The following is a 26,364-nucleotide window of genomic DNA, read 5'->3' as shown; positions in this document are numbered from 1 at the left end:
GAGGAACGAGACAGACTAAAATCCAGAATAATGACCTCTGGCCAAGGGCAAAGGGATCAGGCCTCTAGGGTTTAGGAGTATGGTGAGCTTGACCCTCAGGGACTAGGACAGGGCCCTTGGAGCCAGCCCAAGTGGGAGGCTCTCAGGGAGCCAGTCCCATGGGATCTAGTTCTCCTAGTCTTACACTTTGTCATACTTGGTGATGACACTTGGGGAAAACCTGCCTCCAGGAAGCATGATCCCGAAAGTGTGGGCCAAGGAAGGTCAGAGGCAGGGACCACAAGGGGTGACGCTGTCTGTCCCGTCACCTGATTCATACCTTGTCCTGCTACCAACTTGCTCTTCCAATCATCATCCCACACATCACCTCCCAGCTGTGTTTCTCTCTCCTCCTGTTAGATGGCTCCAGGAACTGGGAGGAGAGGAAGCTGAGGGCAGGTGGGACACGCGAGGACCTCATCAAGATTTGACATTCAAGACATGGAGGCATAACGGAAGTGGTAGGAAGATAAAAGTTCTTTATTGATTTGTTTGTTAACCAGTTTCACAGAAGGCCGCTCGGGCACACGGGTCAGGGTCACAGAGGAAAAGCTCCCCGACATTCTTCATGGGGCTGAGCTCGTCAGCCAGGATCATCAGGTCGGTCACCAGGGTGTCCAGCAGCCCGTAGACCTGGAAGAATGGGACAGACGTCATGGGCAAAGGTTCGCTCTGTGGAAAGCACTCACACAAGGGAACATTCACCAGGCTACGAGGGTGGACATGTCTACACCACGGAGAGAACAGCTGGCGAGCAGAGAAACCAAAGTTGTGAGTTTCTGTAGAACTTGCATTTTTGCAAATAGTCTTATTTTTTGAACCAGTCTCGGGAGGTAATCTCCACTGGCCCCTTGGACATGTGGGGACGTTAGAGCCTAGCGTGGTTAAAGGGGCAATTCCAGGGACACCAGGGAGCATTTAGCCCCTTGGGCGGCCCAGTTCTCCCCTGGCCTCCTGGAGGCCAGCTTTCCTTCCTGTGAGATCACAGGTCCACGGATGCAACACCTTCAGGACTGTGCCCCTCCAGTGGGGCTGGAACACACAAGCCTCGGCAAGTTGATTCCTAATGACAAAGAGCCAAGGAAGAGTCTGCCCCGTGGGTCCTCAGGGCCCTGTGATCACTTTCTAGGCTCCAACGACCTTCAGAAATCTCAGTGATGTCACCAGCAGCAAATGGAGCTTCTGATCAGATGAGACCCAGAGTGTCACCACAATGCATGATGCAACCCCAGCGACCCAGCGGTCCACACCAGAGGAAGACAAAGCACTGCCAGGAGACACACTGATGTATCGAGCATGGCTTTGTGGACCTCCCCTCCAAAACAAACAACAACAAAACACCCCTGGGTGAATCTCCAAGGACCTACTGCTTAAGAATATATCCTTATGCAGTCTCTCCGGTATTTCAAAACCCTTACGCTTGCTGGAAGTTCAGTCTACACAGTGTTCCCCCAGGGAGGGCATCTGCCAAGACACACCCAATGCAGAGAGGCAGTGGGAGCAGCAGAAAGGCAAGGACTTAAGCGTAAGCCAGGTCATATCACTCCTCCATTCAAAACCCTGTGTGACTTCTCATTTCATTCAGAAAAACCCCAAGTCCTCACAATGGCCTACAGAGCCCCACAAGACCTGCTCCCTCTCAGAGGCCTCTCTGCCCTCTTGTCCTAGCCCACTCCCTCCCCTCATTAGCTGCTCCCTCTGCCTAGGGCATCCTTCCTCAGACGTCCACAGGGCCACCCCTCACCTCCCCTCAAATCTTTGTCTGACGTCACCTTCTCGAGGCCCACTTGCCCCGGCTCGGGCCTTCCCATTCCCCGGGCCCAGTCTCTCTCGTTTCCATAGTGCTCATCGCCTAACATACTAGATGCGTTACTTATGCATGAGGTCCATCTCGCACACGAGGATGCCCTTCACAAGGGCCGCTCTGCTTCCATCATGGATGTGGTAGGCTCTTATCACTTGTGGAATAAACGGGCTGAAGGAGGGAGTGGAGGAAGGTGCGCAGGGCAGTGGGAGCGAGGGGAAGGCTGAGCGCTGGGCTCCTGCCCTCACCTCGGTGTGCAGCCTCTGGGTGTATTTCTCCATGACCAGGGGATCGATGGGCTCATGAGAATGGGTGGTGCTGTCAGGGGCAGGGTCTTCCAAGGAAAACCTGTCCCGACTTAAAGATTTTATCGGTTTCTTGTCATCCTTTGCCTTGTGCTTCTTGCTGTTTAACCGGTCCTGCTTGGAGAGATGGAGACACGCACAGTCTTCGACAGCTCCTGAGGGAAGTCCGGGACTTCCTCAAGAGCAGCGCACGGGAGAGCCAGGGCAGCACGCTGGAGTGACCGCCCACCTTCCACAGCCCCCCGATGCCCTCCCCAGCCCGCCCCAGGCCCAGACCATGCCTCTTTCCCCAGCAGCTTGGCTCCTTTTTTATCCTCTTTGTCTTTGATTCCCAACTGCTTCTTTTCCTGGGCTGCTGCTTTCCGGTCCTCCTTCCCAACTCTCCCGGCAGTCACCTTCACCTCCATGACAGGAGGCGATTTCCAATCTAAGGAAGGTGAATGGAAGACATCGTGGCCTGTGGCCCAGCTGACCGCACCAGCAGGAGTCGGGACAGCAAAGGGTCTTGAGCTGTCAGTGCTCCCAGCAGCTTTGAGAGAATTCCCACAGCCTGAGAGTAAAGCCCCTGGCTCAGCCGCATGGCCTTGTGGAACAGGACTGTGGGACAGGGGCGGGAGGCCTGGGTCCTAGTCCCAGCTCTGCACTCCCCCACGTATGGCATGGACAGGTCATTTAACTTCTCTGGGACTCCATCTGTAAAACAAGGGAACTGAACTAAGGTGATCGCTAAGGTTGATTCTGGATCCCAAATCCTGGCAGCAGATAAAAGAGTGGCAGGGGCCTTCTCCATGGATCAACCTAATGGAGGTTCCACCACAGGGGTAGAAATGGCTGAGGCGCCACTGCTGTCTGGGCAGAGGGATAGTGAAGACTCCGCGGAAATGTGGCTGCACAATGTCTGACCTTGCTCATCTGGTACGTCCAAATAGGTGGTCTCCTTCTCAGGCAGGCCCAGCAGAGCCCTCAGCCACAGGGAATGGCTCACCAGGCTGTCAATCACATCCCGCCACAGCTGCAAACTGGAGGGCAAGACACAGTGGAGAGCAGCCGTCACCCCTCACTTGCCTTTGAACCTGCAGGGGCTTGGGTCCTTCCCTTCCGAGATGCTAGTGCCATGAACTGCCCTGGGAACACCATGGCCCCGTCCAGCCAGCATCCTCCCCGGCACCTGTGCAAGCATTCAGATGGGGATCTGGCTTCTCTCAGGCGCAGCCAAGAAAAAGTGGCCAGGGACCAGGGTCGGGTCAGTCTAACTGCTAGCTTGAAACCACAGCTAGACTTGAGTCCAGCCTCACTGCAGGGGCCGGACCTTGCCCAAGATTTCTAGCATGAGGCTCCCAGGGATGTGTTCTGAGGGCCTTGCTGAAGGTCCCCAAGCCTCTCCAGGCAAGTTCCAAACAGGCGATGGGAAGGCTGACAACCGAGAAGTGAGGCTTTCCATGGAATATGCCCCACTTCTCACTGCCCTCTGGTTTCTCCTCTTTTCATTCCTCTGCTCATTGGGAAGGAAAAAGGAAAGAGGAAACATTTTTAAACAGACTAGGTGCTTACTGTGCTGTGACTGCTCCCCTGACAGCAGTAGGGGCTGTGGTGGGTGCCAGGGCATGGACTGTCTGCAGCGTCCTTCAGCAACCTGAGCATAAGGGGAGTCCTGGGACTGCCTGCCCTGATGCTACACAGGGGAGGAGATGGGGCTGGTCTCCTGGGGGGGCACCTACCACATCTGGTACAGGAAGTCAGACTGCAGTGGCCTCTGTTCCTGGCACAGCTCCAGGGCTGCTTTGTTGAGCCCGATTAGGGCATCTTCTCTCTGGTTCTCCTCAGGGAGTGCCATCACCACCTGGCCACAGGATCACAGGGACCATGGGCAACCATTCTGCCCAGGACACCAAGGGTCCCTGTGTCCTCTAGTGACGAGCCTGGTGCAGTGAGAACATGTGGCAAGGAGGGGACACAGCCATGGAGAGTCTGTCTGGGGTGCCTTCTGTGGGAACCTGAGACCTCCCTCAGAAGTTGGTACCCACGAACTCCTTCTCCAAGGAATGCCAGGCTGAGAGAGGGAGCCCCTGCTGCACAGTGAGCTAGGTCCCCGAGACGAAAAGAGATGAACCAAAAGGTGGCCTTCTCCAGGCCCTGAGGTTTCGCTTTTTTGCCTCTGAGGAGGAGTGGGCTCTGCTGGGGCCCTCCCTTGGTTCAGGACAAGAGCACCAGCACCCGGCTGAGCCAGGGCCATTCTCCATCAACCCCTTCAAGGCTCGGGAAGGCACCTTTCTGAAGTCCTCCAAGCAGAGGTTCCACTCAGCTCGGGGAAAGCCATCCAGCTCCCACGGGCTCTTGGCGCTCTCCAGGTCTGGACTTCCCTCTACCAGGAGCTCCTCCATGATGCTCTTCCGTGGAAAATTCCTGGCCTCCAGTCCGGTCTTCTGGGACCTGAAAAAATCTCGGGAGTCCTCCTGCCAGGGCTGTTGGGATTCCAAGACTGGGATCTTAAAGTTCACTGAAGACTCGACGTTCAGTGAGGGCTTCTCCAAATAGGCTGACTGGGCCATGGCAGCCCGGGCCTTGGGGCTGAGGTGCTCCTCGCTCCTGGCCTCCTTGGCCTTGGAAGGCGAGATCATGTACTGGCGCCACAGCTGGTGCAGGTTTTGTACCACTTGGTGCTGGTAGTGCAGCTGCAGCAGAGGCAAGGGAAGACATGTGATGTGGCGGCCGGAGTGTGGGGTACCCAGAGCCCGAGCAGCCCTGCTCTGGTTTCCCATTCCCTCCAGGGCACACTGATGGGGGAGGCAGGGAGGAAGGCATCAGGAGTGGCTGTGGCCAGAGGGGCTTCCCACTTCTCCTTCAACCTGAGCATCTCCAACTTAAAGCTTTTTTACATTTGGGCTTCCAAGTAAGACAAGGTTTGAATGAAGGAGCGTGTCAAGCTCTGTTCTCTCAAGCATCCACTTACTAGCTAAGTGATCTTGGGCCCTATCTTCACCTCTCTGGGCCTGTTTCCTCCATGTGAAATGAAGATACAAATAACACCCATCTCACAGGCCTGCTGTGAGGGGAAAGTGAATTACTCATGGAAGATGTTCAGAACGGGTCCTGGCGCATTTCAGGTTTGCTACTGCTTTCACCCATGGCACACAGGAGGGACGGGGGCCGGCGCTGGGCCTGTACCCGAGGATTCCTATGGGAGAACAAGTCCTCCTCAGTGAGATAGGTGTCCACAGGTGACTGCACACGCTCCGGGGTCTGGATCCCCCTCAGCAGCTCCTGCAACACGCTCTCCACGATGGTGACTGCTTCATGGGCAGCCAGCTTGTCCTGGGGAAAGGAAGGCGGCTCAGGCTTTCAAAACTCATGCTGCATCCTCGAGGGGAGCCATATCCCTTAGGACTTTGTGCCTTCCTAGGGGTCAAGTTGCTGCCACTGTCTGTCTGGCACACACACCCCCCTATTCCAAGACTCAACACCCCCTGAATCTCTCCAGACATCCTTGTTCCCTAAAAAAGGTTGAAAGGATCCAGGGGAGGGGCCAGTTCCGGAGAGGCTGCTCCCTCATGGAGCCAGGTCACACAGCCAGCCTCTCCCCCAGATCAGGAAGAAGGGCAAGGGGCAGGGGCCACAGGATTTGGGCCCTGCTGAGAACACGGCCTGGCCACCTGGTCAGTGCCACCGAAACAGCGAAGGGACTGAGAGAGGCTGGTCCTATAGTCAGTGAGTAAAGTAGACACGACGCTCATCAAAGTTACCTTTGGTCACTGTAGACTCAGGCCCAGCTGACTTATGCTTGGAGGCCACAATGAGTCAAAAAGCACAGCCGCAGATGGGCAGCTGTGAACTGACTGGGGCCAGCAGGTTCCCAGCTCCCACCTCGCACTCACTCCAGGTCGCCAGCCACACTCGTTAAATTGTTCCCTCTAGTTTTGCCTGGTTTTGAAGTCTTGCCAGTTAAATAGGACTCCACCAGCGAGCACCAGACAGCACTGAACAAATACAGTGGCGGCGCGAAGGGTCATCTGTTGTGTTTGCACTCAAGTACTTCCACACAGTCTGCGTCTTAAGGCCCAGTCTCCTTTCTCTCTAACGCAGTGGGGGCCATGCGTGGCAGACCTCCCAGCTGCCCCTCCCCCTACCTGCCCACCCATCTTTCACATCACAAAGCCCTGGGAAGAGTTGGCGGACCAAGAACAGCTGCCTGCTTGCGAAAAATTCACCCCTTAGGCTGGAAGAAACAAGACCCCGGCGGGCAGTGCCAGGAAGAACACTAGGGTGGCCTATCTGGTGTCCAAAGGGGCCAAGATCCTGAGTCCCTCACCTCCAGTGACTTCCTCTCATCCTTAAAAATGTCCTGGGCCAGGGAGACGGCGTGGAGATTGACCTGCAGAAGAGCACCTCCCAACAGAGTAGGGTGGGTTCCAAACTCCCAACATTCCCTGAAGATCCCGGCGTTCAGAGACTTGAAGAAGAAGGTGAAGTTTTTAGTTTCTCCAGGCAGAATCACACCTGAGAGGGACAGAGACAGCAGTTTTCACAAAGCAGGAGCTAGCTGAGCCCCAAGCCTGCAAGTATAACGTTAACTGAGCCCCAAGCCAGCACATATAAAGTTAACTGAGCCCTAAGCTTATGCAGACACATGTAACTGAGCCCCAGATAGGGTGACCAACTGTTCCGGTTTTCCCAGGACTGAGGGGTTTCCAGGGATGTGGGACTATTCGTGCTAAAACTGGGAAAGTCCCAGGCAAACAGGGACAGCTGGTCATCCTACCCTCAGGCCTGTGCATATAGGTCCCTGAACCCCGAGAATGCTCCCTGGTAGCTCACCTCCCTGTCTTCTTAAGAGTTCAACCGTTCCCCAACAGACATGAACAGGTAGGAGATGACACACTTCAGCATAGAAATGGGAAGGATGAGGTGGGGAAGAGGGGCTCAAACTTGCAGGAGCTGGGCATTAGCTGGACTATGGCTTCTCACAGACATTGAGGGCAGGAGCGGGTGTGCAGGGCAGCTTCTCCTAGGTACCTTCCCGATTGTCAAAGTAAAACCGCTGCATCCTCTTTCTCTTCAGGTCTTGGAAAGAGTTTGGCTGGGCCCACCGCCGCCAGTCGTACCAAATGGCCACAGTGCCATTATTGACCACAGTTAGTTCCGAAGATGTTTTCTCCCCTTCTAGAGTTTCAAAGGTCATGCGGACAGCAATTCCGACATGCTTCTGGGGAAGGAGGAGGTACGAGAAAGGTCTCTGAGGGGGGCCCCGGCCTAGGCTGACCAGCTTATCCTGGTTTGCCGGGACCTTCCTGGGTTTTGTGCTGAAAGTCCTACGTCCCGGGCCTCCAGGGCCTGGCTGCTCTCAGACAGTGTTATCATTCCCAAGGGTGGCTGTCTCTGAGGCACCATCAACATAAGAAGAGGAGACAAACATATTTAGTATCTGATGAACATTTCTGCTCCTTAGCATCTGAAGAATATTTTAGAACCTTCCTAAAGCCACACCTGTTTGAGAAGGTTTGCTTATTTACATGCTTGGGGCTAGGTACAAACTGGGTGACTTCTGACACTCTTTTCAGCCTTGTGAGTTTATTCTGGCTCAAGTTAGTGTTTCTGTTACCATTTTCAGACATGCTGAATGCACAACCAGATGAAAATGCAAATAGGAGACCGTGCAGCCTCCTCGGGACCCCCACGGTCACCTTGGGATTGCCCCACGAGGGAGGCCCTCCCAGCAGGCGGGTGAGGGTGACAGTTTTACCTTGTCTTGTGGGTTCCTGCCTCTGATCCAGCACGCTGGCTTCCCACAGAACAGCAGAGAAGGGCCGAGAATAGGCATGGGGACCACATCAGGGTAACTGGCTAAGTCGTCTCTGTAAGAAAAACCAAGGACTTGTTTTCCCTGAGGCTGCCACAGTCTTGCCACATGGAGCCCATGGAGGAGGTCTGGAGAGGTGATTGGCTCTGCCCTCCAATGGAGTGTCATCAGCCCCATCGAGCTCAGCTTCGTCCTGCTCCATTCCTGTAGGTGGGAGGTTGCTGGACACACAGAGACTCTTCACGCAAAGCCATTCAGTGTGTGTGGTACTGGGAACTTGGAGGTGCCCTGTTTACCAGCAGAGGAATGTCTGGGAAATCCCCATTAGGAGCTGGTTTCTGGAAGGGAGCAGATGGCAACAGAAAAGCTAGCACAGGTGTTGGAAGGGGCTAGAAGAGGAGGTGGCAGCCACTAGAGAGAAGCTGGGATGGAGGCACCCTGATTTCAGGGAGGAAAGCCTGCCCTTCAGTACTTGTGGGTGCTGGGGAAGCCACCCTCTCCAGCCTCTCTCCCTCGGGCCCAGGCCTGACTCACAAGGGCACTGTGTCTTCAGAGGAGCTTTCCTGGCTCCTTTCAAACAGTGGATAGTCTTCCACTGTAACAGTCGAGAAAGGCTGCCCTCTGCCCACTACCTCCAGGCCATCAATATCCTTAGAGGGAACCAAGAAAGGAAAGATTAGCTGACTGAAGACAGATGCCACCTTAAGGGGCTGGCTTCAGGCTGAGCACGGAGGCGTGACCAACCTGCTGGCTGAAATTCAGTTCTGCCATGAGGCTCTGCAGCTCCTTGCGTCGGTAGATGAGAAACAGACTCCGATCCCAGGTGTAGCGGTACCAGGTATTCTTCTGAGCCGGCAATCCTAGAGCAGGGTCCAAGGACACTCAGCACAGGCTGCTGCCATGCCCCTTCCCCACCCACTCCCAAGGGCTCTGAGAGCGCCCATCCCAGCACCATTTCCGGGACGGGTGAAGATACAGCTTCCCTGTGCAGCTGGGCTCCAGTCCTCCTGCCCCACACCTACTGAGGCAGGCTCCTGCAAAATTAGCTTCCAAACCGTCACATCTTTGAATTATAACAAAAATAATAACAGCAGCTCCCTTTTATTTTAACAATGGGCCAGAACCTCTTAATACGCATCATGTCTCATTTAACCCTCTCACCGTCCTGTGAATATTTCACAAGGGGGACACTGAGGGCCAGAGAGATGGAATAACTCATGAGAGTTCACCAACCCAGCACAGCTGGGAGCTGAACCCAGGCCGCCTGGCAGCCTTGAGAGCAGGGCCACCCAATAGAAATTTCATGCCAACCACAAATGTGAGCCACGTGTGTAACTTAAAATTTTCTAGATGCCACATTCCCAACGGTAAAAAGAAACGGGAATTAATTTTAGTAATATAGTTTAACCCCATATATCAAAAATATTGTCAGTGTGTAATCAACATAAAAATTATTAACAAAATCTATTTGTTCTTACTAATCTTTGAAGCCCAGTGTGCAGCTTATACTCACAGCACATCTAACTTCCAAGCACATTCCAGGTGCTCAGTGGCCATGGTGGCTGGCGGCAGCTGTACCGTACAGCACAGCCCTACAGCCACACTCCCACCCACTTCTCCTACCACCTCTGTTGCTGTCTTCCCGACGAGGGGGTGGGCCCCCAGAGGGTTATGGGACTTGATCTCAGGTCGGTCTCACGCAGAACACGCCATCCCGCCTCCCAGGACAGTCACAAGCTGCTGCTTCCTTTGCAGCCTGTTCCTCACCCATCTCTGCCTGGATGGACTGGGGCTTCCTGATGTGCATGACCGGTTCCATGAGGCCATGCTGAGTTTTTGTCTTCGTCATTACCAGACCCGTCATGTCATCTCCCAGGTACTCCAGTGGACTCCAGAACCCATTGGTCTCCTGATGGCCCTGGCAAGGAAGGATGGATGAGTCAGATCACCTGGACATCTTGGAGACAGCGTTTAGGAGAGAACACTAAGACTATTCTAATAACTCAGTACCTGTGATGTCCTTGTCCTCAAATTAACTACCAGTGACTATCATAGGCTGAATTACTTAACTGGCCAGTCCCCAAACACCCAATAATAGGACCAGTAACATAATTTAGTAAAGGCCTAGAGGGTTTTTTGCAACAGAGAGATTTTTTTTGTCCGCTACTGTGTGCCCTAAGGCACCCATCAGTGTGTGCAGACCCCTCCTCACAGGGCACTTGCGAATGCTGTCCTTACCTTCCCATCATGTTGTGTTGGTAGCAATCGGTTAATGAGCTCTCGCTCCTCCTGGATCTGTCTATAGGTCTCCCCAGTGTGCATCAGCAGCTCGCCCACTGGCTTTTTCAGGCGTTCTAGAGAGAAAGCCAAGAATGCAGCCCCGGCACCAAATCAGAACAAACAGGGGCCCTGGCATGCTGCACTGGTCAGCCTCATCACTGGGCTGATTTCAGGACCCACTAAGAAACGCTTGGGAGTGAATAGAACAAACAGGCTCTGGACAGGTAGAGGGAGAGAAAAGATACAGCCGAGCCTTGATGCCAGACGGAGGCCAGGCGGGAGCCCGGTCCACCCTGCTCACCGCTGAGCGCTTCCTGCTGCTTCCTCCGCAGGGCTATGTTGCGCTGCCAGTTTTTCAGAAAGTTGTGCTGAGGAGGGGGCGCCCAGAGATGTGCCTTCTTTTCTTTGGGGGCTTTCTGCTTCGGCTCATCTTTAGCTGAGATGAGGGTCATCAGAGAGGGTGGGGTATGTATCAGCTCAGCCAGCTGAAAAGTACAACACGAGTGTGCAGAGGATGGTGAGAAGACGCTGAACCGGGGCTGAGCAGAGATTTCGCGAGACCTAAATCCCTGCCATCTTCCCACACTGCTGAGCCGCCCTCCTCTTCAGGACCCTAAGGTAACAAGTGACAGAACACAAATCACAGGACCCAGGGGCCTTGGAAACTGCTGTCGGTCCCCTCTCCCCTAGAATGGGAACCTCTGTCCTAAGAGTGTGGTCAACATCTCTCAGTGTGTCTGTCCTCCTCACAACTGATGTTGATACCTTCACCCGCAGGGTGACTGAGCCGTATGACCCCAGGCCTCCTTAGCACCTGACCAATCAGCGATTCTTTGCCTGGAAGCAGGGAAGTGAAGGACTGAGAGACAGAGAATGGTTCTGCGTGACGGGAAAGTCGGAAAGACAGGCAGACTCTTCACGTGGCCCTGGGAGCTGTGGGAAGCACCTTCCTCCACTGTGCGGACTGAGGAGCAGAGCAGGCCAGTCTTGGGAGAAGGGAAAAGGAAGCTGATGCACAGAGGAGCAGAGGGCAATGAGGGAGTGTGGGCCCTGCGCCCTGATGCCTTTCTGGGTTCAGTCTAACCGGAGCCAGGCACGCACTCGCCTTTGGGCTCCTCGAGGCACCTCTGTATCCTTATGGTGCATTCCTGACTTCAGCTGAAGCTAGCTTAAGGTGGCTTCACTGTTTCAGGGGGAAATCACTTATCACCCCAGACTCCAGGGCCCTGAGACTGGACTGCCTTTCTAACCCCCGCCCCGCTTGACTGTGCCAGGGACTGAGATGAAATGACCACAGTGACCTCTCTCACCCAGGCAGCTCTGTGCAAACGCACCTGGATGTTCCCTCGAGAAACTGCAATTCTCTTAAAGTCCTCGAGATTCCCCAGGATGTGGTGTGGCAGGATCTGGTCACTGCCATGGAAGCTGTCACCTGGACCTGGGGGGCAAAAGAGGAGGAGGAAAGACAAGCTGTAGCTAGCAGATGTAAACAACTCGAGGGGTTAATTTCTGATGGAGACCCTGCTTTCTTTCAAGGCTGATCCTTCAGAGACCAGCAATGCCAGGGCCAAGGCTGGGCCTACCAGAGTAGTCCAGCGGCTTTGTGGCTGCATCTGGAGTAGCAGGATGTGCTACTAAGTGGCAGATCGTCTTCCTAGAATCCTTGGGTTTGAATTTACGGATGATAAACTTCTGGGTAATGACAGGTTTATCTTCTGTTTCAATAAGGCGAGGAATGTGTTGCTAAAAAGAAACAAAACAGAGGAGAATTCCACTTGAGATCAGGAGGAGGAAGAAAACCACCCATCTCCTCCGTCCTAATTCTTGGTGGAATTCCTGAAGGCTGACCAATGTGTTTCTCCAGCTCTGTCCATATGTTCTGTTGAGGAAACGCCTGTGTAACAGCATGAGACTTAGTAATGTCCTGGAGGAAAAAAATAGTATCTTATGCTTCCAGACAGTTTCGCTGGGAAGCGGGTGCCTCTTCCTGGTAGCACCTGGGGTTCGGGTTCAGCAGCTTTATCCACATCTGTAACCGTGCTTCTTAAACTCACTTTCCCTGCTGTGAAATGGGGATGATGGCTCTGGCCTCCATGGAAAGCAAGATACCTCATCATCTCATTACCCCTGTGGTTTTTATTCAAATCTCAAAAATGTTCAAGCAAACATAGTAAATTCCTTTAGAGGCAAAAGTGCAAAGAATTTGTGTTCCATGGATTTTTCCATGGAACTAGACACTCCCTATAAGTAGGGAGGTGATGGAGACAGTGGACATGGTTGATGTTCTAGGCCACACAGGCTGGCAGGGAAACGTTCCTGCCGTAAGGCATCCCTGGACTTCATCCTTACCTTCCTCAAGTCTTCCTTCTTAATGGCCAAGGCAAGGATGTCATCTCCTTGTAGGACATTGCTAACAGGCTCAGGTTCTTCCTGAATGGGGGGCGTGGGCTGCTCAGTTACCTTTGCCCGCTTCTTATCTGAAGAGAAGCAGAAAGTTACAAGTACTTAAACATAGATAGATATTAGACTCCATGCTGCGGGGGAGGGGCAGACTGGCCACATGGATGGACAGCAGAGGCTACCAAGGTAGCTTGGGCAGCACTTTGCTGGGGTGACAGGACTTTTCTCTTTAAGATCCTCCTAATATCACCCCTGGCCTGCCAGTGACTGAGTCTTCCGTAGACTTCCAGAATTGAGACCAGAAGACGTTTCATTCCAGGCTGTGCTACTTAAAAGCTGGACAACCTTGGGTACGTCACTTAACCTCTCTTGACCTCAGTCTTCCCTTTTGTTAAAAAAGGAAGCTGGACTAAGCCAGTGGTTCCCAAATATTAGTCAAATGTCTGCCTCGGAATCTTCCGGGGAGATTTACAAATACAGCTTCCTGGCTCCTGCGTGGAGCTAGGGCCTGGGAGCTGTATTCCTTAAACTCCCTAGGTGACTCTGATGCACAGTGGTCTGGGACAACTGGACAAGATGCCTTCCCAGCCTCCTCCATTGCTGGCACTGATCCTTTCTTCCGGGTGAAGGCATCGGGTTTCTTAAGACACTGGTTAAAATGCAGATGCTCTGGGAGAAGCAGAACATTCACCGCTGACCATTTATTTCACATTCTTTCATTTAATAAATACTGTTTAAGCATCTTCTATATGCCAGGCACTCTGCTAGGCTCTAGGGACATAAGGCAGAGACTCATGCCCGTGGGACACAAGACTGTCAAACAGACTGATCTGGGGTTACTGTGGGAGCATCCGGGGGGCCCAGCCCGGGGTGTGGGGTAGTCAGGGAGGGCTTCCTAAGGAGGCGATGTTTAAACTGAGAGCTGAAGGATGATTAGAACTTAAATGAGAGAAAGGGCATGGGGAACAGGCATTCCAAAGGGACCAGCATGAAGAGGCCTGGCGGCAAGAGAGAACGCAGCTTGCTCCTGGAACTCAAAGCATGTATTTTTAAAATAGCTGGAGTGTAGTGAGGTGGGAGGTAGGGGGCAGTGCCTGGAGAGGGAACTAGGAACCCTATCACGATATGCTTAGTGAGCCATGTGAAGGACTCGGGTCTTTACCCGGTGAGCCATGACACAGTACAGAATGGATTAGGAGGCACCAGACTGAGGCCGAGACTGTCCAGAGTCTCCTGTAGTAATGAAGTGGTTGACGATGACAGTGGCTCACAGGACTGGAGAAAAGTGCAGAGATCGGAGCCTGTGTCTCTCATGCAGCATGCCGGAGCCCGGCACTGAGAACACATGGGCAGAAGCGAGTTATTCTTCAGTGGGGACACAAGCCCTGCCTGCCTCCCTCAGAGGTGGGGTAACGGTTTCAAATGCACCTCATTTCTCTGGCTGGTATCCTCCTGTCTGCTGCCCTCTGCTTGAGAATGGGTTGATACAAGGCCCTACACAAAATCATCAAAAGAAAACCTAAGTCCTGCCTTCAGGGACTTGAAAACAGAACTTGGTTTCATCCACTGCTTCTTACGGCACTTCAATTTTTTTTTTTTTTTGGAGGAAGATTAGCTCTGAGCTAACATATGTGCCCATGTTCCTCTACTTTATATATGGGATGCTGCCACAGCATGGCTTGATACATGGTGCTAGGTCCATGCCCAGGACCTGAACCAGCAAACCCTGGGCCGCTGAAGCGGAGCACACAAACTTAACTGCTGTGCCACCAGGCTGGCCCCAGGACTTCAATTTTTAAGAGGCAATATCACTAAAACATCAGGGCAGGTGTTTTGGTTACCAAAGGCAAACTAATTTTTAGGAAATGCCCACATAGCTGGTGGCAAAAAACCCCAAGCCAGAATCATCCCAAACATAACGCTAAATTCAGTCTGTTGGCCAGGATCCACCTCCTCAGCCCTGGGGTCAGCAGAAACTCAGGAGCATCTGTCAGTCAACCACATGGCTCTGCATCCACACAAACACACACGGGCCAAGCGGCTGGACCCCGTGTTCTGGTCCCACCCACCGCCAATGTGGACGTGCCACCTTGGGTTTTCATTTTGACTTCCCCTCTCCCTTCTACATAGTCATCGAAGTTGGTGGCAGCCCAAGGGAGAACTGGAGCCAGTCAAAGGTCTGCTTTTATAAATATTTTGGTACTATTTATATTTTCTAGGACATCTGCTTTCTCTGTCCATCACCTTGGCTGGTTTTACACCTTCCCAAGGGATGAAACATCTCCAGATGCGTGCCTTTTGCTGGTGGGTATATAATTACCACGTGTACATTTATAAACCTTCAAGATTGCTGAAGATTTCTGAAATAGTGACACCCTGGTCTGAGGTTTTCCTGAGAAGGTTCTCTTGAATGCGGTGCAATACATGCTGTTACCGCACACAGGGACTGGTGCACTGTAGGTAAGAAAGTACTCCTAAAAATGATGCATCCCTTTTAAATTTCAATTCACCCTAGAGAATATTTACCAAGCACCTTTGGTGTGCTATAAACTACAGAGAAGATGCTGTAAAAGGTTAAAATATAGCTCCTTCTCTTGAGGAACTGAAAAATGCAGCAGACACTAACACACACTAATCATAACGTAAGGCCTAAATTAGGGGCACAGGCAATGGGTATGGTGACACATCAAAGAGGAGGAGATGGATGTGGATCATACAGTTTAGGGCTCTAAAGGAAGGTTTGCAAGAGCCGCTGCAGGGGTCAGAGGCAGCTTCACAGGCTAAGTCAGGCCTTGAAGGACAGGAAGGCTTTGCCCAGGTGGAGCAGCAGACGGTGGTGTCCCAGGTGAGGTCACAGTCAGAGGAAAGGTGGAGGCAGGGCTGAGCCCAGCAGGTGTGAGGCACGGGGACACAGAAGGCTGTTGGGGAGGTAGGGGATGATACTGGGGATGAGAGGGAAATAGGGCATGATGGCTCTGTAAAGTAAGGCTGGGCATCTGATCTTCCCCTGTTGGCAGGAAGGAGGTTTGGTCCAGGAGAGCGAGTGATGAAAGCAGCATTTCAGTGATTCATCCAGAGAGGGGGAGCCAGGTGGACTGTGGGGGCAGGGGCAAGCTGGGGAGACCGGGGAGGAAGGAAGATCCTGTGGGGGTCCCTTCAGGACCTGCAGGAGGACTCCACAGGGTGGAGGTATGTCTCGCTACTAAACCCACAGAGGCCCTGCTCGTTCCTATTCTTTGGTCTGGAAACCCAGGCTGAGTGGGGCTCCTGGGGAGCCATACAGCTGGCATTTCTCCCTGGATCCTGACAGCTGTGAGTGGGTCAAAGAGGACAGCCCCCTTGCACGTGCCTGGAGAGGGAGGAAGGAGCCCTATCGCAGCAGTCAGGTGACACCCCTGCTGGAGCTAGCCCAGGCCGCTGGAAGCACTGCGCTCAGGTGGGGGGTGGGGGACCACAGAGGACGAAGAAACCTGGCTTCTACTTTTCTGCTTCTTGTTTTATCTAAACGTTACTCTTTTTTAGTGTTGATTAAGGTCTTTAGGAAATTCTGACTTCAGAGTTTCCCTGGGGGAACCAAGGGAGGCCTGTCCCTGCCCGGGCCGAGCTTTAATTGATGGGGGAGGGAACCTGGTACTGCCCGGAGTCTTCCTGGTTTCTTAGCAACAAGAGTAGGGAGAAACCTGAGATTTAAAAGGGCTCAGGTCCCTAAACGGGTTTACAGTCACAATATTTGTTTGCCTTTTTGCTTATCATTCAGAGACCTTGGAGAAACACAGCACAAGATTACTTTTGTTGATTAGCTATATTATACGGAGGGGGGAAAATATCATGCTACTACATTAGAGACGTCCCCTGAGATGTTTAGGGGGGAAAAAAATATCTTGTATGCTAAACTAAACACTTTGTCTTTTTTCCCTCCTCATCCCACTGCATGCTCTTAACTCAAGGGCTACATAACAAACTAAATCTCCTCTTATTAAAAATAAATACACAGTGAAAAATTTTTCCTTGATTTGTTTACAGTAGAAAGTTCAAATCTGATAAGATCTCCAGAAACCAGGTGTGCAGGAGGCAGCAGCTAGGAAAGCCCTTGACTGCCCTTGGGAAAGGAGACCAGCGATTTTTCTCTTTCTCTCTTAACTGTTAAAAAGTATACCATGAAACAGCATCTCAAGCCAGCCGAAATCGGACTTTTTTATACTATAAGAAGCATTAAAGAAAGCCATACTGAAAAGCGACTAAGCTCCAGGCCCTCTCAGGGGCCCCTGCTGACTCCAGGCCTGGCCCTCGCCTCACCCTGAGCTTTCATCATGACTCTGAGGCTGGTCCCCTCAAAGTCTGTGCAGGCCCCTCTGGCTCCCTTCCCTCTCCTCCACACTCCCCACCTCCACCCTGGCCACCAATGTCACATAAGTCCACAGCTCCATGCCTCAGCTCATGCTGCTCCCTAGACCTGGAGAACCAAACCACTCCTTTTGTGTGTGTGTGTTGTCGGCCACAGATGTCACCTTCTTCAAAAACCTTCCCCCCGAATTCTGCCATCCATGGCGTGGGTCAGGTGCTCTGAGCCCCCTTAACCTGTACAGAATGCCTGTATCGCAGCATTTATATTTGTCTGGCTAGTCCTCCAAGATTTCACCAGACTCTGAGTTTCTCGAGGGCAGGGGTCCACAGCTAACAGCTTGACAGCCTTGTTGCCCAACACACGGCCCCCACATAGCAGGCCCTCAATAAATGGAAACAACAAAAAAAGATGGAAGAGGATGTTGGTGGAAAATGAAAACACGTCCATGGGGGTCAGTCTGCTGTCAGACACCCTGGGGCTCTCCCACCTGCAACCAGAGGGTAGCTGCAGAGGCCAGGAAGCAGTCATGTCTACTGACCGTCTCCAGGTTAAACAAGCGGGACAGGTGTCATCCAGCTGGAAAGGGCATGTGGTGGGAAAAGGTCAGAACAGAACTGGCCAAGTTAGACACTTTACTTGGGTTTTTCCAGCAGGACTCTTAGGTGACACCCCCCCCCCAAAGAACCCCACCAAGGCTGTTGGTTTCACCACCTCAACATGTGTCTTGCTTTCTTTCCCCAATTTCTTTTCCCAAAGACTCCAGGTCCGGGCCCTTCTAGTCTTACACTCTTTCCTGGCTCTTCCGCACCCCACCCAGCCCAGGTATCCTGCCTTCTGCATCCCTCAGATATGGTTTGAGGTAGGGGTCTCCTATGCCTTCCTGCCCAAGGCCATCGCCCCAACAATAACCCTGAAGACTCCATGAGTTCCCCACTACCTAGGGCCCCACTCCCAAGGCCCCAGTGTCCTGTGCCCCGTCCCTTCCCGGGTCTCCGCCTTGTCCATCATCTCTAGGTAAGGAGTACGCCTTGTCCCGCACCCCATTCCTCCATGGTCTTTGCCTCCATCCTAGTGTCACTCCTATCCTCTAGGCCCCGTGTCGTGAATCCCATCCCAGAACCCCTGCCCCTGGCGGGTTCTCCTGAGCGCCCAAGTCAGCCAGCGCCAACCTTTCATATTCTCGGCGGCCTCCAACAATCTGTTTGGAGGGATTCTGAGGCGGGATTCCTTCTTTAGTGACTTCATGGTGCCGCTCGGGCTGTGAGCGTGGCCCTGCGCCGCGGGGACCCGGGATAACGAAGCTGGGCGGCAACCCCCGCGACCCCGCGCGCGCCCGCCCGCCCGCCAGCGGCTGCCGCCGCGTCCATAGCAACCAGCGCTCCGCGCGGGGGCGCGCACCCACCCCACAACTTGGGCTGAGGCAGCTTGGAAAGCTCCTTCTTCAGCATGCTGCGACCAGCGCGTGCCGCTCCTCCCGCGCGGACCCCGAGAACCACCAGGACCGTGACGTCACAGGAGACGGCGGCGAGCGCCGTGACGTCACCAGCCAGATGGGGCGGGGCGAGGCCTCGGGGAGCCGCCGGGGAGGTGGAGGGAGGGGCTGCGTGACCAGCCCTGCCCTGCCGAGTGCCAGGCGAGGGGTGTCCCAGCGGCCAGCCTGTGTCCCCGCCTGCCCCCGACTCCCGCCTTCCCTCCGCTCCTCCACACAGCGACTATAGGCTCCTTTCTTCACGCCATGCTGAACACCCCTGATGGCTTTCCGTGGATTTCAGTTTCTCGGTGGCCCCTGCCTATGCCCTACACGCGCCTGGTGACCTCCCCCGCCCACGCTTGCTGCAGCCACCTTGGCCTTCCATCGCTTCCCAAAAAAGCCAAGCTTTTACCCCGACTTGGGGACTTGGCGACTTGGGGCTTTCTCACGCGGTCGGTTTCAGTCCTTGGAGATGCTGCCCTTGACTCCCCAATTTAAAGAAACCTTTTTTATCCCTTCATAAATGCACCCGGTTTATTTTTTCCCCCGAGCCCTAACGCATTCTGGAATTATTTTGTTTGTGTATGCGGTTGTCTGTTGTCAGGCTCGCTGTAAGAATATAAACTCCATGAGAGCAAGAACAACCTGTCCTTTCCCCCGATCCCAACCCAAAGTTTAGCACACAGTAGTCACTCAGAAATTGTGTGTGGAATAATGAAGGGGCTCTAGAGCCAGACAGAACTGGATTCCAATCCCAGCTCTGCCAGCTTGCTAGCTGTGCGTTCTTAGGCCAGTCCCTTGACCTCTCTGAGCCACAGTTTTCTCACTTATAAAATGGAGGTCAAACTGCCTCTCACATAGGGCCACTGTGGATTAAGTGGAAGTATGCATTTAAACTACCCAACACGGTGCCTTCCATAAACTGTAGTGTCTTCTCAGTCAATTCGCAGTATCATGCTGGGGTTGGGGAGATGCACTCTGTACCCATTTTACCCATGGAACAACTGAGATCTGCCAAGAAGAGTGTAAAGTCACCTGACTAGCAAGAAACACAGTTTGAACTTGGTTCTTCCAAGTACAAGGCCAGGGCTCTTTGGACCCTGTCTCCTGGGCCATTTCTGAGCTTTGCCCTATTTGGCCCCAGAGGGAGGAGCTGGGAGGATGCCAGTAGGCTGGTCGGTCCCTGGGCTCCCTCAGTGTTCTCCACTCCTGCGCCTCTCCCAGGGGCATGGCCCCTTCTCCATGTGCGTGTAGACTTTCACTCTTCCTATGACTGAGACATCCTCCATGGGCAGCCTCTCCTCTCTTCCTCACAGAGGCCCAGGCACCAGGCTCCTTCCACCCTCCAGGCAGTCCCCAGTTCAGTTCGCTCCATGTCCTGAGTGCTTGTGATACACCAGGCTAGGTACTGTGTCACCAGGGCCCTCCGAGAAGCAGACATTGAAATGGAGATAAGAGTGCAAGAGGTTTATTGTGAGCAGGGGTGGGGGCGGCAGTAAGGCCTAGGAAAGACCCGAAGAGGAAGGGAGCGGGGCCAGGCTGGGAGAGCCTCAGACTGTGTTGCAGATCTGACAAAGTCTGCGCCAAGCCAATGTGGACCTCTGGGGCAAAGAATGTTCGTTAGAGGCTATTGGCTAACTGCCCTCCTTGCAGGTGAACACAAGCTCTTCCTCAAAGGGAGACAGGGAGAGCTCAAGGCCATGGCTGCCACAGGAGCTCTGCGAGATAGGGAGGAAAGTCAGAAACATTTCCTCTTGCCCTCTAGAAGCTCAGCGTCTACCCTGGAGCAAGAGACAAACACTCAGAAACTCTAATCCATGCACCCAGCTTCCAGAAGGTCTTCTAACTTCGGGAAGTTACACAGCTTGTGGGAAGCCTGGCTGGGAGCAGGACGGAGGCCTGGAGGCCATTGGGGGATGGGGGGGGCGGTCGGTAGAGGTTAAAGGACAAGAGAAGAAGGCTGTGGGAGAGGTGTATGGTCAAGCAGGTAAGCAACCTGCCTGGGCTCTGCTGCCAGCCCCTGTGTGACCTTGGATAGGTCCATCCCCTCTCTGTGCCTCAGCATCTTCATCTGCATCATGAAGGTGTTGAACCAGATCAGAGCTGCTTAACCTTTTGAGAATCTGATCAAAGCTGGGAACCTCCTCCCTGGAAATTTGCATTTGATTTTTTTTTTAGTGGTAAAATACACGTATCATAAATTTACCATTTTAACAAATACAATTTGGTGTCATTTAGTACATTCACGATGTTGTGCAACCATCACCACTATCTAGTTCCAGAACTTTTTCTTCCTCCCCAAAGAAACCCTTACCTGTTAAGCAGTCACATCCCCTTTCCCCCTTGCCCCCAGCCCCTGGCAAACACTAATCTACTTTCTGACTTTATTGATTTGCCTATTCTGGATATTTCCTATAAATGGAATCATATCACATCTGGCCTTTCGTATCTGCTTTCTTTCAGTTAGCCTAACATTTTGAAGGTTCACCCATGTTGTAGTGTGTATCAGAACTTCAGTCCTTTTTATGGCTGAATAATCTTCCATTGTATGGGTATACCACATTTTGTTTATCCTTTCATCTGCACCTTTGATTTTGCACATGATTTTGCATTCGATTCCAGGGACTTTCTGAAGTTCATTCGTGTGCCCTGGGTTGGGGTGGGCTGAGGTCAGTGTGTCTTAAACACAGAGTTGAGTCATCTCAGAGTGTTTCCAAGTCTGTGTGTTCAGCAGGCAGTGAGCAGTCACACCTTGGTAATGGCAGAATGAGTATTAGGGGAGCCTTCTTAGAGGAGGAAGCATCTGGGGTGGGACACTAGAGATGAGTTCAATAGGCAGGTCAGGCGGCAGGCACTCCATATGGGGACACAGTAGGACCAAGGCCCAGAGGTGATAAGGCACAAGTTTAGGGAACTGCATCATTGGCCACCACAGCGCTGGCAGTTTCCTCCCAGCTCAGCAACTCTGACCAACCTCCTCGAGCCCAGGGAGGAGGAGGCGGCAGGGTTGACAGAGGGCACGGCATCAAATATTGCTTCATGTCTCTGTTTATTTCCACCCAGCCAGGGGCTGGGCATGTTGTCAGCTGCTCTTCGCAGAGGCTAAACAGCCTCCCTCAATAGAAAGTGTGTTTCCTCCACAAGCTGCGTCATCTCTTTCCAGGACAGCCACCCTCCCAAAGCCTGAGGCTGGTGCAGTCTGTTCTCAAGCCCCTCACATCTAGCCCACCCCCTTCCTCTCTGGCTCCCCCCTCCCAGCTCATCCCACCACTTCTGTCTCACCTCCACGCACACACCTGGCTCCCTCCCCTATTGTCTGCATTGCCCCCTCTTACATCTGGCCATCCCCACACATACCTGGCTCACTCTCCACATCTGGCTCATTCCTCTCAAATCCAGCTGTCCCTCCCCCCCTTAAACAAAGCATCCACCTCTACCCTTCTTACTAGAACCTAGCTCAGCCAACACGCAGCAGGAGTCTCACATTCTCCTTGGCCCTGAAGTCAGGCCACAGCTGGACGCTCTTCCCAGAATAGACGGACCTCAGCCTCAGGGATGATTCACAGACTCTGGGCAGCACCCTCAGGTTCAAACTGCTCTTCTTCCCTTCTGGAGAAGGACACACGGGAGGTTTTTCAGAGGCCACATCCAGTAGGGTTAGGGGCAGAGGCGCTTCGGAGCAAAACATGGGTTTGCGTCTCAGTGTGGCCCCTTCCTAGGCCATCTCCCTCCTCTTGAGAGTGGGGACAGGGCCAGTCTTGTCCTGATTTGCTACCCTCAGAATCCTTACCCCACATTTCTGGATGGTCTGTCTATCTGTCTGCCCTCACTAAAGTGTAAGTTTCAGGGGAGCAAGGGCATTGCCTGTCAGATTCACAGCTATGTCCTAGTTCCTGGAATAATGTCTGGCACACGTGGGCCATCAGTAATGGATAGGGGTGGGGGAAGCCTGGAGAAGCACCAGTGGGTTCACGGGGCTGCCTTCCAGTATCTGTGGGGCAGGGAGAGAGCCCGGCTCCTCCTGTGCAGCAGTGCTTAAAGGCAAAACCATCAACTGCAGTGACACATTCCTGCGAGATTTGCTATGTGACATTTCTAAGAATCAGAGCTCCCTCCTGGTGCAGCAGTTCCCGCACAGGTCCTGGGACCATCTGCCTGGGCTGCTGTGGAGGACGTATCAAGATGGATGGACATTGAATTCTGGGGCTCTGTGCCAAGGTTCTCCACCAAAAGGAAGGCTCTCTGTCTGCATCCCCATCTCTCCTTCTCTCCCTCCCTCCCTCCTTGTCCTGGTCAGAAGGCTGTTTGCTGAGGTCAGAATTAGGCCCAAGGGAACTGGCCCACCTTGGGGGCTTCTTGCTCTAGATTGTGTGTGTGGGGGGGAACCTGAGGAATTGCCCCACTCCACCAGTGACAACCCTGTTCCAGTGGCACATGGCCAGGAACTAAGGGGTGGGCTGTGTGTGTGTGTGGTGGGAGCAGGGGCAAGGGGTGCTGAATGAAAAGCCCTGGGCCCAAGTCTCTCTAGCTGTGTGACCAGACACTATGCTCCCTTCTGAGTCTCATCTACTTCCCTTACAGAATGGGCTCAATACCGCATAATCGACTTCCCAGGATCAATGTAAGGAGCAAAAAAAAGTAAGTACTCTGAAAACTGAACAGAGAAAGGGATTATAGTTGAGGCTCAGAACACTCAAATCCACTAGATAATTTCTCTCTTAGACAGTGTGGCAGGCAGAATAATGGCTCCCCAAAGACGTCCACATCATCATCGCCAGAAGCTGTGAGTTTGTTACCTTACAAGGCAACAAGAACTTTGCAGATGTGATTAAGGACGTTGCGGAGGGGAGATTATCCTGAATTCTCCAGAGGAACCCAATGTAATCACTGGCTCCTTATAAGAGGGAGGCAGGAGGGTCAGAGTCAGAGCAGGAGACGTGATGATGGAAGCAGAGGTCAGAGTGATGTGGCCATGAGTCAATAAATGCCGCAACTTTTAGAAGCTGGAAAAGGCAAGGAATGGCTTCTTTCCTGGAGCCCCCAGGAGGAACACAGCTCTGCTGACACCTTGATTTTAGCCATTTCAGACTTCTGACCTCCAGAACTGCAAGGTAATAAATGTGGGTAAGCCACTAAGTTTGCAGTAATTTGTTATGGCAGCAATAGGAAATTAATATAGACAGAGTTATATGAACACTGTTTCAACTCTGATTCTCCAGCTCTCTTTTTCAATATTCCTTTTCAGTTAATGAAAGCTTCTATGGTTACCAAGTTAGCTTCTGACTCCCATGCTATCCGTAGACAGATCGCTGCTTATCTGTCTTGAGTTCCATTTTAGCAGAGGGTGCCAAACTTGACACACCCGAGTTCCAATCTCAGCTCAATAATTTTCTTTTTCTTTTTTTTTTTTTTTTGAGGAAGATTAGCCCTGAGCTAACATCTGCCACCAATCCTCCTCTTTTTGCTGAGGAAGACTGGCCCTGAGTTAACATCCGTGCTCATCTTCCTCTACTTTATAATTTTTATTTTTTTATTTTATTTTTTTTGAGGAAGATTAGCCCTGAGCTAACTACTGCCAATCCTCCTCTTTTTGCTGAGGAAGACTGGCCCTGAGCTAACATCCATACCCATCTTCCTCTAGTTTATATGCGGGACACCTACCAAAGCATGGCTTTTGCCAAGCGGTGCCATGTCCACACCTGGGATCCGAACCAGCGAACCCCGGGCCGTCGAAGCGGAACGTGTGCACTTAACCGCTGCACCACTGGGCAAACCCCTCAGCTCAATAATTTTCTAACGGGGTGACCTTGGGCTAGGTCACTCAACCTCTCTGAGTGAGCCTCTTCTTTGGCAAAAATAGGGAGCTATGAGAATTAAATATGATTCCACTCAAGAACTCTTTTCCTTTTATAGAAATTAAGGGTCATGTCTAGGGTTGCCAGATAAAACCCCAAATGCCCAGTTAAACTTGAATTTCAGATAAAACAAGGTTTTTTTTTTTCAGTATTAGTACATCCTGTGCAATATTTGGGACATACACTAAATACTTATTCATTATTTTATTTGAAATTTAAAGGTAACTAGGTGTCTATATTTTTATTTGCCAATCTGGCAACCTGGGTCTTGTCCTAGGTCATGTAGTTTGTAAGCAACAGAGCCACGCCCCAATCTCGGACCTTTCAACTGCAAGGTCAACGAGCATCCTGCTGTCAAAGGCCTGACCTTGAGTGGACTAGCTGAGCCACAAGGCGGCCCTGCACTTAAAACTCAATTGAGGCGTCAGAAACAAATGCAATTTGAGCCTTGGAAACCCATTTCATTTCTTAAAAATATCTAAAGTGAGCATGAATATAAGATTTAAAAACAACACACACATAAATGCTTATGTATAATATATGTATACACATGCATAGGTATAAAGTATGTAAAATCAAAACTGAATATGAAAATAAATGAAAAAAGAAACTACATGCAAATAAATGCTTTAACTTCTGTTAAATATGTGAATTCAATCTCTAAAGGCGATATGCCTTTTAGGGGTTTTTTCCTTCCTCCTGATCCAGATCAACACACAAGTCCAGTGGAGTTTAAACTAAATGGCAACTACCCTGACCGTGTCCTTATCGTGGGCCGGGAGGCCTTCTAAGCATGTATGTGTACTGACTTCTTTTTTTTTTGTTTGAGATATAATTTGCATAACAAAATTTTCTATAACATAAAATTCACTATTTATGGTATACAATTCAGTGTTTTTTACTGTATTCATAGGTTGTACAACCATCACCACTACCTAGTTCCAGAACATTTCCATCACCCCAAAATAAACCTTGTATGCATTAGCGGTCAACCCCAATTCCCCTCTTCCCCCAGTGCCTGGCAAACCCTAAGCTACCATCTGTGTCCACAGATTTGCCTCTTCTGGACATTTCATACATGTGATCGTACAATATGTGGCCTTTCGTGTCTGGTTTCTTTCACTTAGCAAAATGCTTTCAAGGTTCATCCATGTAACATGTATCAGTAAGTATTTCTTTTTATTGCCAAATAACATTTCCTTATATAAATATACCATATTTTCTTTATCCATTCATCAGTTGATGGGCATTTGGGCTGTTTCCACTTTGTGGCTCTTGTGAATAGTGCTGCTGTGAACATGTGTGTGCAAGTTTTGGTGTGAACATACGTTTTCAGTTCTCTTAGGTATGTACCTAGGAGTGGAATTGCTGGGTCATACGGCATCTCTGTGTTTAACTTTCTGAGGAACCGCCAGACTGCTTTCCAGAGCAGCTGCACCATCTTACATCCCACCAGCAGTGTACGACGGTTCCAATTTCTCCATGTTCTTGTCAACACTTATTTTCCTTTTTTAAAAAAAAAAATTGTAACTATCTTGGTGGGTGTGAAGTGGTATCTCACTGTGGTTTTAATTTGCATTTCCTTACTGGCTAATGACGTTGAGCAGCTTTTCATGTGCTTATCGGCCATGTGTATATCTTCTCTGGAGAAATGCTTTGCCCATCTTTTAATTGGGTTGTTTGTCTTTTTGTTGTCAAGTTGTAGGAGTCCTTTATATATTCTGGATATGAAACCCTTATCAGATATGTGATTTGCAAATAGTTTCTCCCATTCTGTGGGTTTTCCTTTCCCTTTCTTGATAGCGTCCTTGACACATAGAAGTTTTTAATTTTGATGAAATCCAATTTATATTTTTTGCTTTGGTTTTTAGCTGGGTGTGCTAACTTCTTGAACGTTTACAACAACCACATGAGGTAGAGAATAGTATTAGCATCCTCGTTTTACAGATGAGGAAACTGAGGCATAGAAAGGCTAAGCACCTTGCTACCCGAGATGAAGCGGCTGACGGGGCAGCCAAGCTGGGGTCTGAACACAAGCACGGGCGCTCCAGGGCCCCATGGAGGAACTGTT

General features: G+C 51.7%; 1 protein-coding gene across 6 annotated transcripts in view; it reads right to left on the bottom strand.

Moving 5' to 3' along the window:
• Positions 1-498: 498 nt before the first annotated feature.
• MYCBPAP (MYCBP associated protein) overlaps positions 499-26,364 on the bottom strand; it is a 34,216-nt gene continuing 8,350 nt past the window's right edge. The window contains exons 1-19 of one of the 6 annotated variants that reach the window (XR_011523083.1): positions 18,370-18,496; positions 12,572-12,699; positions 11,806-11,965; positions 11,557-11,660; positions 10,524-10,707; positions 10,181-10,296; positions 9,710-9,860; positions 8,687-8,802; positions 8,477-8,592; positions 7,886-7,997; positions 7,159-7,348; positions 6,455-6,642; positions 5,314-5,460; positions 4,416-4,820; positions 3,867-3,988; positions 3,052-3,167; positions 2,430-2,841; positions 2,092-2,262; positions 499-672 (exon numbers count right to left, since the gene is read on the bottom strand). Coding sequence is in view for 4 of the 6 variants with exons in the window: in XM_008517983.2 (XP_008516205.2) it covers positions 535-672; positions 2,092-2,262; positions 2,430-2,575; positions 3,052-3,167; positions 3,867-3,988; positions 4,416-4,820; positions 5,314-5,460; positions 6,455-6,642; positions 7,159-7,348; positions 7,886-7,997; positions 8,477-8,592; positions 8,687-8,802; positions 9,710-9,860; positions 10,181-10,296; positions 10,524-10,707; positions 11,557-11,660; positions 11,806-11,965; positions 12,572-12,699; positions 18,137-18,212 (2,886 nt within the window). In the remaining 2 variants the exon portion in view is untranslated. Of the gene's footprint in view, positions 673-2,091; positions 2,263-2,429; positions 2,842-3,051; positions 3,168-3,866; positions 3,989-4,415; positions 4,821-5,313; positions 5,461-6,454; positions 6,643-7,158; positions 7,349-7,885; positions 7,998-8,476; positions 8,593-8,686; positions 8,803-9,709; positions 9,861-10,180; positions 10,297-10,523; positions 10,708-10,987; positions 11,209-11,556; positions 11,661-11,805; positions 11,966-12,571; positions 12,700-18,136; positions 18,521-26,364 lie in introns of those variants that run through there. The other 5 variants (XR_011523082.1, XM_070560671.1, XM_008517983.2 and 2 more) reach the window with 5 other exon arrangements.

Source organism: Equus przewalskii, chromosome 10 (assembly GCF_037783145.1).
Source record: "Equus przewalskii isolate Varuska chromosome 10, EquPr2, whole genome shotgun sequence".
In the NCBI taxonomy this organism is placed as follows: Eukaryota; Metazoa; Chordata; class Mammalia; order Perissodactyla; family Equidae; genus Equus; species Equus przewalskii.
Note: the sequence above shows the minus strand (reverse complement) of the source record. Positions and strands in the feature narration are given on the sequence as shown.